General features: G+C 48.2%; 1 protein-coding gene across 3 annotated transcripts in view; it reads right to left on the bottom strand.

The window, feature by feature from the left end:
- Nucleotides 1–256: 256 nt before the first annotated feature.
- CYFIP2 (cytoplasmic FMR1 interacting protein 2) overlaps nucleotides 257–14,782 on the bottom strand; it is a 117,298-nt gene continuing 102,772 nt past the window's right edge. For all 3 annotated transcript variants that reach the window (XM_066273126.1, XM_066273124.1, XM_066273125.1), the window contains 5 exons: nucleotides 11,393–11,465; nucleotides 10,845–10,939; nucleotides 5,423–5,661; nucleotides 4,157–4,304; nucleotides 257–2,588 (listed from right to left, as the gene is read on the bottom strand). In XM_066273126.1, the coding sequence (XP_066129223.1) occupies nucleotides 2,421–2,588; nucleotides 4,157–4,304; nucleotides 5,423–5,661; nucleotides 10,845–10,939; nucleotides 11,393–11,465 (723 nt within the window). In that variant the 3' untranslated portion in view covers nucleotides 257–2,420. The remainder of the gene's footprint in view (nucleotides 2,589–4,156; nucleotides 4,305–5,422; nucleotides 5,662–10,844; nucleotides 10,940–11,392; nucleotides 11,466–14,782) is intronic.

Below are 14,782 nucleotides of genomic sequence, written 5' to 3'. Positions count from 1 at the left end.
ACTCCGAGAGACTCTGAAATCCCTAAGGGCGGGAGCCACCTCCTGGATCTTGCCCAGTACAAGTCAGCTCGTCAAGAGGCAATTCCCTCAGTGAGAAAGCAACACGAGCCATTAGTTTAGGGCACCCTGACCTGCTGGCTCTTCATCGTCTTCCATTCCGTTTCAGGTTCTTTTCTTAGTCATCAGTGTTACCGTGGCCTCCCACGGGGTGACGAGGATGAGAAGACGACCCGGAATCACGACCACGACGCTGGAGTCACCAGTTCGGAAGCGGTTTTAATGAAGATGGAAATGTTTCTCAACTCAACAACAGGTACCCCCCCCCAAAATACAAAGCAAAATATCATCTTCAGCTGCATCGCAAATATGATTTAAGAATCGCACATCAGTATTTGATCACAAGCGTAAATAGAAGTCACCATAAATAAATGTAGATTCATTGTACAAAAATCCCCAACAACTCTGAATACAAATATGGTACACTGGACAATTTCTGAAACAGATTTTTTTTTTTTAAAACGTTTTAAAACCTAAGATTTTTTTTTCATGGTTCTTAGACACACACACACAAATCAAAAAGGGGTGGGGGAAAGAGTATCTGGGAGGAAAGAACATTGAACCTGTCCAGGGCTCAGAAATAAAGCTGCTGGCAAGCGGCGGAAGTGAGACGTCTCTCCCGAAGGTGAAGACCTCACTTGACCGGGATGAAATCTCTTGGGGAGAACGGGAGGCTACCCAGAGGGTAAAATTCACGCTTATAAATGCAAGGCTGGAAGAGGGGGTGGTTTGAAATAGCAATCTCATCAAATGGATGGTCAACATCTCCACCAAAGCACGGTCAACGATCTGGAACGACCTCTAGGACTTAAGAGCTAGTCATCTGTCTCAAAGAGCTACTGACCCCAGACAGGACTGAAGGTTCGGAAGGCTCTGGAACTTGATGCAGGTTTTGGACACGTGTTCAACCACGGAGTGTGACCTTTCCCTCTTGCTGTTGGGACACAACTATGTGCCAGGGGAAGGATATCAAATGTCTCACTTCATGTTTTCTTACAAGCTCAGGAACACAGGTCCCCTTTGAAGATGACCTGCTCTGTAATGAGACATTTACTTCCAAAGGTTTCCATCTTTCTAAACAGTCTGCCCATGCTTGGGGTGGGAGCGATTCTGCTGGGAATATTGGTTCATTCTGGGAAATGGAAGTAGTTATGTCCCTGTGGGATTTGCCCGATACCTCAAAATCTAAGTTAAGGAACATTAAAGAAATTGAGAGCCAAAGATAAAATGTCTCAAGAACCCATTTCTAGGACTATGAAAACCCTGATTCACTAAAGCAACTCCTTTCTGTGGGTGTATCTTGGTATTAAAAGCTCGTTGACAAGTTGTATTTGAACTTCTCACCTCCCTGACCCCAATCTGTCTCTGGCTTCCTTTAAAATAACCCCTTTATATTTTCTGTCCCATGGGAGTTTTCCTTGGTGAGAGTCTGTGCAAAGACGTGGTCCCTAATTTGCTCGCTGGCTAATGTCTTGGGCAGGGCACACTTGACTGTGTAGCTTGGTGATCATTAAGTATTTGCTTAATGAATAAAGGAACCATCTCGCCATCAAACTGATGACATGGTCTAATAGCTCTCTGTTTCAGGCTACGGGATTCCTGGCTGTGTTCCCAAATGCCTCTTCCACACATCAGGATACCGTTGTGAACGCATGTCTGAGTTCTGTCTGGGAGAGCCCCGAGAGGGGAGTTAGGATGTGGTTTGAAGTCAATGGAAGGCCCAGGCCAACACCATCTACCATGGTGCCAAGACCAGGAAACTCTCCTCTGTTCGGCACAGCTCTCAGCGCCTGGTCCCGTACTCTTCGCGGTAGACTTCCTGGTGTTCAGAGCAGGAAATGCCACCTAGAAAAATGGAGGTGGGGAGAGAGCCAGAGGAGGTGGAGAAGCCAGTAAGTGACAGCATGACCATCAGGTTAGGCTGATATCTCAGGCCCTGGCCACACACTTTCCTCCATCTCTGAGGTCACGTGTGGGCACTGGGTAGGAGGCCGCCATCTTGGAGGGAGGTCTTGGGAAGCAACCACAGATGTGGGGTGGGGCCAGGAGATGGAGAAGAGGTGAAACTAGGGCTCTTAACACAGCTGAGGGATAAAAGGAACAAATACAGCACATACTGCTCTGTCTTTTCGTTTTGTTTTTTTGTTTTTCATTTACAGTAGGGCAAAATCACCATGGAGATGTCGTGGGAGAGCATGCATAGGCTCAGCCCTTGGGAGGTGAAGATGTGTTTGGGGAGGTTCTTATTGGCTTCCAGATCCACTGCACACGCTGTCCAGTCAGACCCCGCTGCAGGGCTGGCCATGGCTTTCTCTCTCCCGCTGCTTCATCTGCTCCAGGTTGCGGGTTGGCAGGACCTTCGTCTAGCAGGTGGTGGCCAGGGACTGGTGGATGGGTGGCTGGAAGCAGCGCACGTGCTCCACGGTGGAATTGTCTGTCTCCACGGACTTCATGTACTTGTTCAGGATGGCAAAAACCTCATTGTTCAAGATCTGGTACTTCCTGATCCTGTCTGCCATTTTCTTCAGGGGCTGCAAAGGACAGGACCGTTCAGGTTAGGGGTGCAGGAGGGGATTGAGACATAAAGGGTGAGCGAGAGAAAAATTCAGTGAGGTTGGGATCCAGGGTCCTGATGCCTCTGTGATCACGTCACTTTCTTGCTTCAAGGCCTTCTATGGGTTTCCAGAGCTTGGTAATCAAATGTTAACTTGGCCATAAAAACCTTTGTGAACTTCTGTAGATGGTCGCATGATTCCCATCAACAGTGCCGAGGACAGTCCATGGAGAAAGGGCTGTCTTTTCGACAGATGTTGCTGGGAAAATTCGATAGCTACACATGAAAGAATGAATTTGGATCCTTACCTTACACTATAGACTGATAATTTGAAGGCGAAATGTTAAGAGTTAAAACGAGAAAATTAAAAAAAAAAAATTTAAAAAATAAAAATAAAAAAAATAAAACGAGAAAATTTTTAGAAGACAACATTGAGAAAGAACTCCATGACACATCAAATTTGGCAATGATTTCTTGGATGTAACAGAGGAACAAGTAAACAGAATGTGGTACCTTCAACCTTAAAAAGGAAGGACATTCTGAAACAGGCCACAACATGTTGAAACTTGAACACCCTGTGCTCAGGGAGGACTCCACCTCTACGAACTCCCAGGAGTAGCTAGATTCATAGAGATAGAAAGTGGAAGGGTGGGTACCAGGGGCTGCGGGCTGAGGGGAATGAGGAATTAGGTGGTGGTGTTTTCATTTTTGATGGGATGTATTGTGGTGACACCGGTTAACAAAATTACACAGGTTTCGGGAATGGGAGTTAGTGTGTTACGGGCAGAGTTTCAGCTGCGAAAGATGAAGCGGGTCTGGAGATGGGGGTGATGGGTGCATGACAATGTGGTGTACTTAACGCAGGGGGACTTCAGAATGGTTCAACTGTACACTTGAAATGGCTAAAACGATACATGTCATGTTGTATATATTCTCCCCCAGTGGGAACAGAAACCCAACCCTTTGTGAGGTGGCTTCTGCTTCTTTCTCCTCCCAGCTGGTCCTGGAAGCCCACACCCTCGGTTCAGCCACACATCTTCACGCCCCTGGGTTCTTCACTCTAGCCGTCCCTGTCTGGATCATCCATTTTCTGCCTGGCTGCTTGCTGCTGATCATTCTGGGTGGCCTCCACGGGAAGTCTCCCCTGGCCGCCCCCTCCCCACCCGCAGCCTGGTTTAGACAGCCCTCTGGGGATGTGCCCGCTTACCCCAGGACAGCGCCGCCCCAGCCCGGCGCCTGCACAACTCTCACGCTCAGTGACAGTCTGTGCCGACGAGCAGCCCGCATCAGCAGGGTCTGGCTGGCACCAGGAAGGTGTATTTCAGGTCTGCAGCCTGGCCCGGCCCAGCCCTGTGGGGTGACCTGATTCATCCCAGCTGGTTATGAGCAAGTGATTCATGGCTTTCTACCAGGAGGTCCCCTCCGCGGAGCCTCTCTGTACCTTCCTGCAGTGTGGGGAGTTGGCCCCGTGAGCAGCTCACCCTCCTGATCAGACGCAAGCCTGCTCGTCAGGCCTGGCCCACCGCCCGGGCCCCAGCTGCTTACCACATTCTTAATGATTTCATCCTTCCCGTCCTGCCTCTGCACTTTCAGCAGGTGGTAACAGAAGTCGAACAGGTCGAAGCGACGCTGCTGGCCCAGCAGCACGATGATGGAGCAGCCGGCCCAGTTCAAGCCGTCACCGAAACACTGCCTGGAAGCGGGGAGAGGAGGCAGCTGGCGTGAGGGGGGGGGGCGGGGGCGGGCCGCAGCCCGGACCAGGGGGCCTGCTAGTGGGCAGTCGGGTTCTGGGACCAGCCTCTCAATCTGTGAAGTGGGTACAAGGGGAGACGGAGACTCGATTGTCCCAGGGACTGTGGTTGTATAACAAGCGCTTCCAGCCATAACGAGGTGTAGCCTGTCGTCCCACTGATGTAAAAAATAATCACCTCTGAAGACAAATTTGCAAAAAAAAAAAAATCCAACCAGTCCTTGAGATTCACGTGGCTCATTATTTCAAGCAAGAAGACTGTCGTGGCCCCTGAAAGGAGCAGGGAAGCACCTGTGCGGGGAAGGCCCACTTCAAACCAGGAGGTGAAGGGCCAGCGTGGGCCGGGAGGGCAGGCCTTTGCCGCTCTCCTCGCCCCTCTGGGCAGCCGGGGAGTGAACAGAGAACTGGGCTCCGCTCCTGTCTTCTCTGAGGACAGGACTGGCTGGGTTACTCTTAAAGGGCCCCCCCGCCTTTCTCGGGGCTGCAGGCCGCAAGAGCCAGGGCCCCACGAGCAAGCTGGGGCTTGACCTCTGCCAGGGAAGCCTGTCTCCGTTCCATGAACCCTGCAGTTTTGGAGGGGGTGGGGTGGGCAGTGAGGTTCTTAATGCCAGATCTCTACCAGGGCTCCCTCCGCCCATTCCCAGAATAGGGACCCATGAAATCCAAAGTCCCCTATGTGCACACTCTTCAGGTTTCACCTCTGCCTCCAGCTACGCACTGCCTTTCCTGGAATGTCCCCTTTAAGACTGCAATCCCAGCAATGTTCAAGGCTCAGTTCTAGACTGTATTACATTCTGATAACCCACTTCTCTCTCCCCTCGGGCAGCTGTCGCCCTTCCTGCCCTTGCTGTGGGGCTGTCTTATTCCACGTGCCTTCTGTTTCTCCACAGACCCTGTCATCCCCACAAGGCCGGGAACCGTCGGATTTTGCTCAGCCCTGGTGTATAGCCCCTAACACAGCAGCCAACACGCAGCATGTGTTCAACCCCGTCCCTGGCTGCCGACGCCTCTTGGGAGGACAGCAGGCGGGCGGTGGCCCTGCCTCCCCTGGGGGTACTCACTCAGCTGTGAACTCGTTGGTCCCCACAGGGATGCAGTAGACGAACTGCATGGCACTCCACAGCCGGTGGAACTCCACGCACTCGTCGACGTGCATGACGCCGTTGGTGGGCGGCGGGCCCCGCCAGATGGGGTCCTGCAGGTAGCTCCGAATGCGGGTGAGAATGACCTCGAACATGGACAGGCCACAGCACAGCCGCTCCTTGGTCAGCAGGTCACCCTCCCGAGCGATGGCGATTTGCTGGGAAGAGAAGGGTATGCGAACCTTCCATCCACGTCTCACGCTGTCTTCCGCCCCTCACCAGAGACCCCCACACCCCGGAGCTGGCTGCACCTGGACTTCGTTCACCGGGACTGATGTCTTACCCAGGGCAGGGCACTCATTTTATAACCCTGAGGGCAGTAGCAGGGCAGTCTTGGGGTAACCAAAGTCTAGGAGCCATCGATAGAGAATCAGTTTTAAAGAATTTTGCCATTCCCCTGTAGCGAATGAACTGCTAGGAAGACATTGAAAATACTGAGGTGATCCTACTGAGTATTGTTGCTACGACTGTGCTATTACAACTACTAGCTCATACTCACTGACTGTGTATACCACACCAGGCCCTGTTCGAAGCACTTGGTAAGCACTGACTCCATTTATTCCTTACACTAATCCTGGGAAGTAGAGGTACTACGTATTATTATCCCCATTTTACAGATGAAGAAACCAAGGTTCAGGGAGACAGCCAGTGAGTGGGAAAGCAAGGATCTGCATCCTGGTAGATCTGTGGGTTAAATAGTTAAGTAAACAGAGCACACTGCAGTACAAGACATCTGTCACACACAATCCCACAGACAGACGCACACAGCTACACGTGGGGCATGTGTAAAACATTTTAGAAGGATTAACATCAGTTGTGGAAGCAGATGGGCTTGGAGACATGGGTGAGCTTTGCACTCTTTACTTTCAATACTTCTGTGCAGTTGAATGTGTTACAATGAGCATATGTTCCTCTTAAAAATTCACCACCGAATTTATAGAATTATTTCCTCCAATTAGACGTTCTCTGACCATTGTAAATGATCTCTATTAATAGTTTAAATTGGCTTCTCATCTGGCGTCTGGTTACTGCACCTCTAAGCGTCAGCCGGCTAGACAGGCACGTGAAAACGCATTACTGTCTGCGTAGTGAGTTAGAACATCTGGGGTAGAGGTCTCAAAAGCCACGTGCCAAGTGAGATCGACAGACAGTAAAATCTATGGTCAAAGGAAGGTTTCCAAATCTAGGGACAAAGCTAAAGAGAGTGGCTTCTAGGACCAAAAGGTCCACAGGGCACCCACGGGGTTGGTCATTTTACAGGGACCCTGCCTGTTTTCTTGATGCAAGCTCTCAGCTGGGAGCCCCCAGAAAGAGGACAGCCCCTCCATCTGTGGAGGGAACTCAATCAGGAAACACCACTGCTGGAGCCTGTTAGGAATCTGGGCCAGGAGTGCAGTTGTCATGACAACTGTGAGCTGAGTGATACCCAGGAGAAAAAGCGGGAATCGGTAAGAGGAGTTTCGGCACGTGCGCTTTCAACAGGAAGGAGAGGGAGCCCTGACTCAAGGCGGCTCATCCTGACTCCATGGGCAGAAGCAGCTCGCGAGCAGAGAAGGGACCACTCGAGTTGCCACAGTGAACGGGAAAGATCTCTGACAAAATTCTGGTGCCCGATTCTGTTCTGACCTAGAGACTCTGTACCTGGCTGGTATTCGGTTCTTCACTTCAGAAAGAGGGTGCCCAGAACAAGGAAGATGCTCAGTAAATAAATAAAGGACCTATGTTTGTTCTGGAATTGTGAAATTCTCTTTCATAAGTTAATACAGAGGTTCTGAATTACTAACTAATCTCCGGTGCATTTGGTTAGTCCAAATCAATCCTCAGGGCATGATGATTGTGGGGGGATTTACAAATTAGCAAAGGGGTTTATAAATCTGCAGATGGAATTGTGGTGACCCTCACCTCCCCACCCACTCCAGTCACCCAAAGGGGCCTTGACTTGAAATGGTTAGGGGCTTTGTTCCTGTCCTTGAAAAAGTGTTTACTCTTACAGTTTTTCCTGTGATCTATGAGAGTAATGCCTGGTCACTGGGTAAAATCTGGAAAAAATTAAAATGTAAGAAAATAAAATTTTCCCATAAACCCTATTACCCAGAAATGAGTTTTCTTAAGATATTGATGTACTGTTTGTGTGTGTGTATATATATATATCTATATATATCACATATCTATGTTTAACAAAATTTGGATGATATTATCTGTATTGCTTTTTTTTCTCTAAAAAAGAAGTGTCCTTCAATATTTTCAGTAAAATTAGTTTCTTTTTTTGTAACATGATTTTTTTAATGGCCACCGACTGATCATCATTTATTTAGTCTTCTATTCTTGCTGATTATTTTAAATTGTTTACAAGTGTTCATGGTTACAGATAATTCCTAAACAATCACCCTTACACAGAACACTGGTTGAGCTTACTGCTTGTTATCAGGATAAAGTCCTAGAAGTAGAGCTACTCACCCGTAGACTATAACTATTTAAAAGGCTTTTGTTGCACAGTGGCACCGAGTCTCCAACCAGCCGGACCACGGTATCCCTACCTGTGTGAAGTCTTTGCCTTGTACCCTCGCTGGCACTCTATTGCCATTAAGCGAAGTTCTTTGCTGACTCAGGAGATGAAAAGTTGTAGCACCCTGTTCTCTTCATTTACATCTCACTGATTACTGGGAAGGCTGAACACTTTTTCTGATGTTGACTGGCATTTATATATGTTTTTATGTTGTTAGTTTTCTTTCATGTGCTTTGTTTGTTTTGGCACACCTGCCATTTCCTCTTGGCTCTGGAAAGTATATTATAGACTATGTGCTGTGGATATCCCCCAATCTGTGGCTGGGTGACATGTATGTATTGTGTTTAACATAAATGCTACCCACTTCTTTTCCCCACTCAGTGGGGGATCTCTCTCTCTGCTGTTCTTTTCTGAGTTAACAAGGGAACAGAAAAAGCATCCGTGAAACCACATGGAGGTCCAGTTCTACATGGAGTCCTTTGATGACATCTAGTGACTTTTGGAGAACAGCATCTCAATATTCCTTTCAAAACTAGAATTCTGTGTATTTTTAGGAGTCTTTTGCTTATTTGTTCATTGTAACGATCACGTAAAGGCAGCTCAGCCAAGGAAGACAAGACAGCTATTGGTTCATTTCATAGACAGGAAAACAAAGACTGAGAAATTAATGTCAGTTAATACTTTACATTAACTAATGTATAGCATTAGGTTATATGACAATTCAAGGGGGAGGCTAGGACAAGGGCAACTGTCTTTTGACCACATGCCAGAGTGTTCTTGAGAGCACCGGCCGACAAATCAGGTCACCTCAATTTGTCCCAGAAACAAACGCAAATAATACAAGAGTATCAAAACCTCTCGACTTTAAATATGTAGCAGAATCACTGTCACTGAGCTAGATACAGGGTGGGGCAAAAGTAGGTTTACAATTGTTCGTATTGCAAATAATTATAACGATTAATTATAATTAATCAACAATGACTAATAATTAGTACAAGAATAAATTTTGTTTCGCCTACTCACAACTGTAAACCTACTTTTGCCCCACCCTGGATTCTGTGAGTCTCCTGAACCCCAGCTAGCTTGGAAGTTCCTACTTGGTTAACTTTTCTTTGGTCCACGGGACGACGAACGTTTTGGACTATTCCTTGAGGGCAGGCAGATTTATGAAACTGGCATTTCCTCTCCCGCAAACCGTCTAGGCTTTTGTTTATCCAATCCTCAGCGTTGGACAAATTGAGATTTCTATCGGTTGCAAGGAAACGGTGTTGACCAGAAGAGGGAAGGAATCCAGCCTTCTAAGTGGAAACACATGCCAAAGCCTGGGTGCGAGGAGCCAGATTCTTGTAGGATGACACCAGCAGGGGGGCAGACACACTGAGATGCTGCTGGCTTGGGGGACTTCTCCCTAAAAGGAAATCTTCGGAGGATCGCCTCTGTTTAGCCCCTGAAGGCCGGAGAAGGAAGCGTGTGCCCTCCACAGCCTGTGAATTCTCTCCGGGGTGACTGAGAGGGCCCTACCCGCTGAACGTCTAGTCATGTCTTCAGTGGGAGGGGGTGGCATGCAGGGGGTCTGACTCGTCAGGGTGACATCTGGGCAGATCACACCCTGCCGTGTGCTTCGAATACTTGCCATGTTTCTTCGAGAGAAGAGGCCGCCTTCTGCCCTCTGCCAAGGATGTGAGTCTTCAGACTCGAGCTTTTGTGACAACAGGACAGAGGACCATAGGAATGCGAGTCCGAGAGGGATGTGAATCCCTAACCTTTAACAGTAAGCCTTGGCTAATAGAATAAACCACCTTGGCTTGTCTCCCCAGGGTGCCCTGTTTCTCTTCCTCCTGAATTTCCCGTCCCCCCCTCCCCACACACAAAAAAGATGCAGATTGCTTAAATCAGCTTGAGAGGAGACAGCACATGGGTTTTGTTGTGTTTCTCTCCAGTTTTCTTCTTTCCTGACCCCCTGCATAGCCCGTGAGTTCTCTGAAGGCCAGGGGTCCTGTCTTACTCATCTCCATGTTCACAGGAGGACTGCTCTGTAAAATTAGTTTTAGTTACAGAATTCACACATGGGCTCACTCATCTTTGCTAATATTAGAACATCACACATGAAGCTGAAGTCTTCTTTGATCTGTCCCCCCCCCCCCATCTCTGTCTCTCATCTTCAGGGGTTGCCACCACTTTGAACTAACTGGGTATCGTTTTCTAGGAAAAGTTTCACTTACATGGTTTTTGCGGTGTGTGTTTTGAAAAAAATACAAATGGCCTCAGACTATGTGAACTATAGTGTAAGCTGCTTTATTCCCCTCCGTGTGCTTATGACCATTGTACTCTTGATGCACCTAGATCTGACTATTCCTTTCCATTATTATAGAACAAGGACTCAGCACTTAGATGACTTTACTACCTTTGATTTAGTCAACTCTGTACTGATTGACATTTAAGTTGTTTCCAGCTTTTGCTTTAACAAACAATGTGACAGTAAACACCTGGTGTTCTTAGAAGCGTGTGTCTAGCAAAGGTATCCAGATGTGAACTGCTGGCTCACAGGGTGTGTGGAACTTTAATTCCGAGAGACAATGCAGCAGAATTCTTGACACCTAACCGGGGCAGCGCAGATACTTGCCTGACTTCCTTCTTTCTTGGCAGGAGAGAGGACACGGTGCGGAAGGGAGAGCTCAGGCCTGAGGGCCAGCAGATCTCATTCTAGACCTGCCCTGCCACTGACAGGCTTCGTGGCTAGACACTCTCTTCCTCTCTCCGGGCCTCAGTTTCCCCACCGAACCCTCTCCCTCTGAAGCTCCTTCCGGTTCTCAGGCCGCGATAGAAGGGCCGTACCTGAGGGGTCCCCAGCCGCTCTATCAGCGGGACCAGGTGCAGCGGGGCGTACTTGGCTTCCAGGCGTTTCATCCGGACCTCCAGGCGCTCCCCCTCTGTCAAAGGAGCAGTCGGCAGAGATGAGATTCAGGCACTGGGGAAGGGACCGCTCTCAGAGGACCCGGTGAAGGATTTGCGCTCCAAAACGTGAATGGAGTGTGTAGAACTATTCTCTTTGGATCTGGCAAGTGTGGTCAGGACTCACTACAAGGAAAAATATTCTAGTCTTTCTGTCCAACAATAGAATCATCTACCTCATGGGTGATGAGTTCCCCATCACTCAAAGGACTTAAACCAAGGCTGATGGCAAGAGACTAGGTGTGTTCTAGAAGGATGAAGAAACAAAGCCTGGAATATCATGTTCAATTATATCATTCTGTAACTATTCCCTAGCTGCCCAAAGCCTTAACCTTATCCCTTCTGGACTGGAGATCTGGGTTTATTGGGATTAAGTGACCATGAAGTTCAAAATCAGACCGGCTATTTAGCTGCTGTTAGTGGTTTCTTACCTTTGATGAAGACTCTTGGTAAGATATTTTGGAAGGGTGCAGCATGGAGCAAATCACAGACTTCCTCCTGAGACTGCAAGCAGAGATGGAGAAAAAGAAAGAAAAAAAGAATTTTCATTTTAAACCAGGAAGAATTTTCATTCCTAAAAATTTGAGCACCGGAGTCAGCCAGACCTGGGTTCAAATCCTGCCATTTCAACTTGCTAGCTGTGGAATCTTGACAAGTTGCTTAACCTCTCTGAGCCTAATTATCTATCTGCAAAATGGAGATGAGAACAGTACCTATTTTACTGGGCTGCTGTGAGGACCGAGTGAGAGAATGCACAACCTCACAGCAAACTTTCTGGCACATAATGAGTGTGCAGCACATATTCATTATAGTCTTGTAAGGAATTAGTTGAAGAATTCGAATGAGTGACAGCGGGATCGAGCAGAGATGACGGCCCCAGGCTATGTTTGCCTGCTTAGTTGCGAGGCCTGTGGGATAGAAGTAGCTAGTTGGGCCACCCCTCCAATTCCTTTATCCAGGATGCTTCTGTGTAAAGGCTCACGTCTGGCTGGTTTTCTCCATACCAGACACCAACCAGTGAGAGAAGGACCGGAACCCAGGTCCTGAGCCAGAGGAGAAACCTCCCCCCTTTCTTAAGCTGTTTCTCCCCCTAACCAGTGAATCAAATAACCTGGTTTTCATCATTATATCTAAGCTTAGATCCTTTGATTTATCGTCTAATCTGAAAACTTGGCTAACTGATCATTCAGGTGAGTCATACTGATTGATTTTCGAATGATGAACCAGCCTTGTATTCTTGGGATAAACTTCACTTGGTTGTGATGCATTCGCCTTTTCAAGCACTGCTGGGTTTTTTTGTTTTTTGTTTTTTTTTGTATTTTTCTGAAGCTGGAAATGGGGAGAGACAGTCAGACAGACTCCCGCATGCGCCCGACTGGGATCCACCGGGCACGCTCCCCAGGGGCGACGCTCTGCCCACCAGGGGGCGATGCTCTGCCCCTCCGGGGCGTCGCTCTGCCGCGACCAGAGCCACTGTAGCGCCTGGGGCAGAGGCCAAGGAGCCATCCCCAGCGCCCGGGCCATCTTTGCTCCAATGGAGCCTTGGCTGCGGGAGGGGAAGAGAAAGACAGAGAGGAAGGAGGGGGGGTGGAGAAGCAAATGGGCGCTTCTCCTATGTGCCCTGGCCAGGAATCGAACCCGGGTCCCCTGCACTCCAGGCCGACGCTCTACCACTAGCCAACCGGCCAGGGCCAGAGCACTGCTGAGTTTTATTTGCGAATGTTCTGCTGAGAATCTGTATATTTATTAGGGACATTATTTGCATATTTCTTTTCAAATGTCTTTGGTTTGGATGTTAGGGTGCTGCTGACCTCGTATGGTAAGTTGGGAAGTGATCCCCCCTTTCTATTTTCTGGAGACTGTGCAGAATTGATACTATTTCTTCCCTAAGTGTTTGGTAGAATTCACAAGTAAAAACATCTGCATCTGATGTTTTCTTTGTTGGAAGCTTTTTTCTTTTTAGACTAGGTATAGAATTTTTTAGTTATAGGACTATTCAGGTAATCGACTTTTCTGAGTTTTTGGGGGAGTGTGTCTCAAGGACTTACTCCTTTTATCTAAGTTTAATTTATGGACAAAGATTTGTTTGCAGTACACCTTTATTATCTTTTTGATGTCTGTGGGATCTGCAGTAATATAACTATTCCTGACAATGGAAATTTGCATATTCTCTTTTTTCCTTCAGCCAGTCTAGCTAGAAGTTTATCAATTTTTTTTATTTTTATTTTTGGCAGAGACAGAGAGAAAGTCAGAGAGATGGACAGATAGGAACAGATAGACAGGAAGGGAGGGAGATGAGAAACATCAATTCTTCGTTGCGGTTCCTTAGTTGTTCATCGATTGATTTCTCATATGTGCCTTGACTGGGGCTGGGGGGCTACAGCAGACCAAGTGACCCCTTGCTGGAGCCAGCGACTTTGAGCTCAAGCTGGTGAGCCTTGCTCAAACCAGATGAGCCCGTGCTCAAGCTGGCAACCTCGGAGTCTCGAACCTGGGTCCTTGGCATCCCAGTCCAACGCTCTATCCACTGCGCCACTGCCTGGTCAGGCAAAGTTTATCAATTTCATGGATCCCCCCCCCCCCCAAAGAATCACCTTGTAGTTTCCTTCACATTTCTTTATAGTTTTTGTTTTCAATGATACTGATTTCATTTCTTGTCTTATGTCCTTCCTTCTGCTTGCTTTGGGGTTCATTTGCTCTTCTTTCTCTAGTTTCTTATGACAGAAGCCTAGATACTGACTTAACTTCCTTTTTAATATGACATTCAGGCTACTCTTCAAAACCTCCAGTCATCAAGAGCCCAGGACATTGGGAGGGAGCCCAATTCATTTGTGAACCACACTAATGGTGAGAAAATCTGACTCTGTATTAAGCCGAGGCTGCCTCCCAGGCGTGTGCAAAGCACGCTCTTGCCTCTGCTCTTTGGAGTATCCCTAAACGTGCTTCTGTAGCCAATCTCTGTAGCCACCTTCCTCTCTCTTCTCCTTCCAGGATCAAACATCTCACAAGAGCTCTGCACCCCTCTCTCCATTCCCCAGTCTTTACTCCCCCCACGACAAACGGAAATATCACGCTCAGCTGTATCACACCATGGCCAAGGTTACTGAGGACTGCTCCGCCACCAAGTTCAGTCCTCGTCTCACGGCATCTAAGGAGTTAGGCACTGTCCTCCCTCAGCACCACGACAATGAGTTCCGCAGCTTTCCATCACTTTGGCTTCTCCTTTTTAGACTTCTTGGCAGGTCTGACTTCTAACCACCCCTTAAATGTTGGTTTCCTCCAAGGTCTTGCTTTATTTTTTTGCTTTACTTTTCTGCCTAGTTTATTCTACCTGGTTTGTCTCACCTGCTCCCATGACGACAAGCATCACCTTGGAGTCATCAGCCCTGTTTCCAGCCAGACTTCTCTCTCAGGCTCCAGGCTTAGAAAGCCAAGTCTTTGCTGGGCCACCTGGATATGCCACCGCTCAGCATGTCTAAAGCAGACTTCCTCCTCCCCTGTCACCTGGGTTCCCTTGCTCAAAGGACGGCACCATCATCTCCTTATCTGCCGGAGCCTAAAACCTGGGGCTCATTTTCAGTCTTTTCTTCCCTTCCCATCACCAACCGGTCCTCATGTCTCCTGATTCCACATCTTTCTGATCTCCTTAAGGGAAGGAGTGTTGTCTCCCATCCAAGTACTAACCAGGCCCGACCCTGCTTAGCTTCCGAGATCAGACAAGATCGGGCGCGTTCAGGGTGGTATGGCCGTAGACGGAATGTTGTCTCTATGTTTGATTCCTATTCCTGGTGCCTAGGACAGATTAGTTTCTCACTAAGTAT

This window comes from Saccopteryx bilineata, chromosome 4 (genome assembly GCF_036850765.1).
Source record: "Saccopteryx bilineata isolate mSacBil1 chromosome 4, mSacBil1_pri_phased_curated, whole genome shotgun sequence".
Taxonomy (NCBI): Eukaryota; Metazoa; Chordata; class Mammalia; order Chiroptera; family Emballonuridae; genus Saccopteryx; species Saccopteryx bilineata.
Note: the sequence above shows the minus strand (reverse complement) of the source record. Positions and strands in the feature narration are given on the sequence as shown.